We start from the raw sequence: 5436 nt of genomic DNA on the forward strand, positions 1-5436 counted from the left end.
AACTTTATACCCAAAACTCTTGGCAAGTACACGTGCTCCTGTTTTGGCTCTCTACGCATTTATCACAGTGCTCACGTGAATATTTAGGATACAATGAGACGGCCTGAGAACTCAGAAGTCTAGTGAGGAGCACATGCCTTATCCATCTTTACATGCTGGTACAATGTTCAATTAACAAACGACTTCAAAGTAAAGGCTCAGAAAACCACTGTCAAATGAGCCTGGGGACGGGGTAGCCTTTACGAGTAAAATGAAGGTGGAGATCTGTATTCCAAAAAGAGGCAGAGTAAGAGGAAATATACTATGAGCCCATAGCCGAGTTCAGTGGGAAAAATGTGAACTAGGAGGCAGAAAACCTAACTTCCAGTCCTATTTCCATGTGACTGCGGAAAGTTACTATTTCCTTACCTACGAAAATATCAATTATTTCAATAGCATTCTAAATGGTTTCCACTACCAAGCTGCCCCCTTCAACTTCTCTTCGACTATCATAAAAAAAAAATAGGTTAAAGCCAGTAGCTCTGGAGCCAAACCTGCAGGGAGGAAATATGTCTGACCGCCACCTGACAGGAACCAGCTTTGGGCTGCTTATGTTGATGATGACTTTCTCCTTCCCCATGTGAAGCTAACAGGAGTGCAGACCCTCTGCCATGGCACTGTACAGCTGGCACCGCCATTCTTACAGGTAGCTTTTAAGCTAAAATATTAACTGTGATTAAAAAAAAACCAAAACTCCAGTTTTAATAACATTAAGTAAGGCCTAGAGAAGTTTAGGAAGAAGAGTGTGGTAGGAGGATAGGCAATTTGAAAAAAAATGATAGCTTTGTTTTTTTTTTAATCAGCTTACAGCAAGATCAGAGATATGAGAACTCTGATCCTTAAAGATATTATGCTGAGCCACGTGAATTCCATGTTTTTGTAGGTAAAACAAGGTTGTCAGTAATTTAAGGACATTTTCAGATGATTTGACCTAATACTAGTAGAAACACCTCTAGATGTCAGGAATTTGGACAGTTTATACTAATGTACCTAAAAGAAATTGAACTGGCAAGAACAACATAAAATCAATACGATTAACAACAAACCAAGGCAACTGTTTACATAAATTAACCCATTTATTACAGGCTAGAGATATTTCAAATGGTGGAGCTTCTACTGGTCTTTCAATTCCTTCAGTCTTCTGATGGCGGACTTAACTGTGACTGCAGAGGTGGTACTGCAAAGAAAAGCAATTTGGTTTCCAATATAAGCAGCTATGTAAACACACAAAGCAGCAAATGAGTAGAACTGTCTCATTTTTACATAATCTTAACGTTAATTTTTTTTAATCTCTTCATGAGACTCAGTATTAACACCGATACTACGTGCTGTCAGTATTTCCCTTCTATTAATCTAAAAGTTCAACCAACACTAGAGATTAATGGCTCCCAATCCACATGATATCACCCTGTAAAAGCCATGTCTTAAGAGGCTCTTGCAGGTATAGCCGATCTCATGCCCCTGACTGCTCAGAGAGCAAAGCATTAAAGACGTTAACACAAACGGTACCTCAAAAACACATAACCACCCCATATCGTAGGTGTATGAATGCTAATTAATTCCACTATCAAAACCAGGAAATGACCCTAGTCCCCACTGTCCATTATGTTCTCACAAAACACCCTCCCCCAAGGTGTTTAAATCAATCACCAACTCAGATCAACCAAAAAGCCTTTCAAGAGGACTCTCCCAGATGTTAGGGGTCAGCAATGAATTCCAAGATTAGAGGCCTTCAAGAGTGTCTGATTTCCAGAAATGGGTAAGAAGAGTCAAAGCAAGCAATAACCAGCACAGATAGGTCTGTCTCACAGCATTATAGCTTGGCCTGGTCACAAAGTTGAAGTCCAAACAAATCCTGTTTACAGGTTAAGTGACCTTTTATTTTTTAAATAATTAAAAACAAGTTTTAATGCAAATCAAGGCTCAGTGGAGATTCAGTCCCACCTAACAGAGCTGTACAGTATCATGATAATATTCAGAACCCCCGTGGCTGTATACAATTCTGAAGTAATACATGCATCAGACTGGAACTTCTATTTCAGTCATCTTGCTTCTATTCTTGGAAGAACTGAAAATCAGTATTTTTAACTATAACTCTCAAGAGCCCTGAAAAACACAAAACCACTCTTAACTTTCTCACCCATTTCAAGTCTGACACCAAGGAACGAGAGTTAAAACTAGCCCATCCAGTGTCAAGCCTAGGATGTGGCCCGATACCACAAAAAGATGGACTCACTTGTAGGTCCAGGCACCACCAGCTACCGTTTTCATGCAGGAACCACAGTGCCAGATCCCCACAGCTCGTCTCTTCATTTTGGTCTGAAAAAGAGAATCAATTTTCTCTATGAACCAAATATAAGCCTTTTACAAGCATCCAGGAGCCTGAAGTACACAAAAACACTAAAGCTGGTGTATCTTATGAGGTTATATATATGTATATATAATATACATATATTTCTAACCCCCCAAGTTCACTAGTGGAAATTTGCATTCGTCATGGTGACTCTGCCAAGGGTATGGAGGAATCCCCCTTCCCCCAAAACAAAAACATAACAAGGACTGTTGTAATACTGTATCTCTGCATGTGCACAGTAAATATCACACAAAAATCTCGAGCAACACAAGTAGAATGTTAGATACCAAGACTAGTACTCTTGAGAGTTGGTACGTTTAAGCATCAGTTGACAAAACTGTCTGAATTATTTTCCACAAAGCAGGTTTGACTTACACTGGTGCTCTTTGCCACATGACTTTCCTTATCCTTTAACTCCTACATGGTTTTCTTTGAATGAAAAACATTTCACAAAATCTAAAAATTGTCATCAATACTTTATTATCACATAATTGATAATCAATGGTACGGGCAATTCTAACTGCTCAGCAGCTCGGGAACCAGCACTGTTTACGAACTCCTTTAAAGAGAGGCCTCACTCTGGAAGCGATCATCTACCCTCCCGGCCCCCTCCAGAGACCGCCTTACTTTGCCGCAGAAGGAGCAAGTGTACTTGGCATGTTGGCTGATTTCAATTTTCTTCACCATTTTCCTGAGGGAGGCACCATAACGGGTCCCATATTTACCGACGATACCGACCTTCTTGGTGCGTTTTGCCTGTTCGGAGGAGCGAAATAAGAGAAACCAGCCATACTTAGAGTTGGGACACGGAACAGAGACCCCACCTCCCGGGAGACGAGACCTTCACACAAACTTACATCCCCCCTCCTGTGCCCTAATTCTCCCCAACTGGCCAGATCAAACTAGGGCCCAGTGCAGGGCCCGTGCTCCGAGGGCGACCCGCTAACCCGGCCCACATGGGCCGGACCCTGTCAAGCCGCCCCGCCCTGGACTGCGACCCACAGGGAGAATGGTGTCTCAGGTTGCAGTGAGGCACGCAGCGCAGGGAGCACATGGGCTGGGGCAGGCGAACAAAGGGGGGCTCGGGCGCAGAAGCCAAAAGAAAGGCAGATGCGGGCAGATGGAGATCCAGGCCGCGCCGCGACCCACACTCACCATCTCGCCGCAGTCTAGCTCCGAGCCCAGAGAGGAAGAGACGCACCGCGCAGGCGCGGTTTTAGGCGGACGAGCGGAAGTGGAGAACGAGAGGCCCATCTAGGAACTGAGCTCTATGTTCTGGAGGTCTCCTTGCAGCCGACTCCACCCAGAAGTCTTAGCGCGGCCTCCTGAGGAATGTTTGGGGTGGTTTGGAGTGTCTGTGCTCGGTCTACCCTGATTCACAAACTATATGGACAAAAAACAGCAGAAGCACCTTCGAACACCCACATTATCTTACATATATCTCACAAAATATTGCAAAACAGCTGTGGTTTCCCCCATTTTAGGGACAAGGAAACAGAATTAAGTGACTTGTACTTAGCAAAGTGCTTAAATCTTACCTTTTTTTTTTTTTTTTTTTTAACCCCAAATCATATTGCTTTCCCAACTATACTGTACTTTCTAAAAGTGGCAAGCAATGTGCGGGGTGCTGGAGATTTTTTTCCATTGCAGCGGAGTCGATTCCAAACTCATGGCGGCCTCATGTGTCCCAGGAGAAAAAACTCTGCTGCACAGGGTCTTCAGTGGCTGATTTTTTTGGAAGTAGATAGCCAGGCCTTTCTTCTGAGGCACCTCTGGATGAACACAAACTTCCAACCTTTAGGTTAGCAGGTGAGCACTACCCAAGGACTCCTTATGTATCAATACTGGCTCACTAATTGTAACAAATGCGCTAATGTGTTGTTGTGTGCCATCCAGTCGATTCCAACTAGTAGCAACCCTATAGGACAAAGCATAACTGACCAATGGGATTTCCTAAGCTATAATCTTTATAGCAGCAGACTGCCACATCTTTCTGCCTCAGAGCAGCTGTTGGTTCAAACTCCCACCTTACAGTTAGCAGCCAAGCACTTAACCACTGCACCACCAGGGCTCCTTATTAATGTACGATGTTAATAATAGAGAAAACTGGGTGTACAATATACACGACCTCTGTACTATCTCCTAAATTCTTATGTAAATCTAAAACTATTCTTAAAAAAAAAGTCCAGTAACAACAACAAAACCAATAGAGGTCTCCACAAGTCAGTTCCACCAGGGCAGGGCCTATGCTGTTCAGCTCTGCATGCCAGTACCTAGCACAGAACCTGGCACATTGGTGGCAATAATTTCTGTTTAAAGGGGAAATGTCGATCTTGCAAGACTCCTGGTTGTGCAGTGTTTAAGCACTCAGCTGCTAACCAAAAGGTCAGCAGTTAGAACCCACCAGCTGCTCCAAGGGAGAAAGGTGTGGCAGTCGGCTTCCATAAAAATTGATGTTAGGTGCTGTCGAGCCAGTTCTGACTCATAGCAACCTTATGTACAACAGAACGAAACACTGCCTGGTCCTGTGCCATCCTCATAGTCTTCGTTACGCTTGATCCCATTGTTGCAGCCACTGTGTCACTCCATCTCATAAGGGCTCTTTCTCTTTTCCGTTGACCCTCTACTTTACCAAGCATGATGTCCTTCTCCAGGGACTGGTCCCTTCTGATAACACGTCCAACATATGTGAGACATAGTCCCACCATCCTCGCTTCTAAGGAGTATTCTAGATGTACTTCTTCCAAGACAGATCTATTCGTTCTTCTGGCCATCCATGGTATTATGTTCAATATTCTTCACCAACACCATAATTCAAAGGCATCAATTCTTCTTCGGTCTTCCTTATTCATTGTCCAGCTTACCCATGCCTACGATGTGATTGAAAATACCATGGCTTGGGTCATGAAAACTGTCATAGATTGAATTGTGTCCCCCAAAAATGTCTGTCAACTTGGCTATGCTATGATTCCCAGTATTGTGTGATTGTCCACCATTTTGTCATCTAATGTGATTTTCCTATGTGTTGTAAATCCTACCTCTAT

General features: G+C 43.3%; 1 protein-coding gene across 1 annotated transcript; it reads right to left on the bottom strand.

The window, feature by feature from the left end:
* Positions 1-1096: 1096 nt before the first annotated feature.
* RPL37A (ribosomal protein L37a) lies at positions 1097-3679 on the bottom strand. The gene is made up of 4 exons (XM_003405910.4): positions 3548-3679; positions 3020-3148; positions 2276-2358; positions 1097-1216 (listed from the first exon to the last, which is right to left on the bottom strand). The coding sequence occupies exons 1-4, from the start codon at positions 3644-3646 to the stop codon at positions 1153-1155; spliced, it is 375 nt and encodes a 124-aa protein (XP_003405958.3). The 5' UTR covers positions 3647-3679; the 3' UTR covers positions 1097-1152.
* Between the last annotated feature and the right edge of the window lie 1757 nt (positions 3680-5436).

Source organism: Loxodonta africana, chromosome 6 (assembly GCF_030014295.1).
Source record: "Loxodonta africana isolate mLoxAfr1 chromosome 6, mLoxAfr1.hap2, whole genome shotgun sequence".
Taxonomy (NCBI): domain Eukaryota; kingdom Metazoa; phylum Chordata; class Mammalia; order Proboscidea; family Elephantidae; genus Loxodonta; species Loxodonta africana.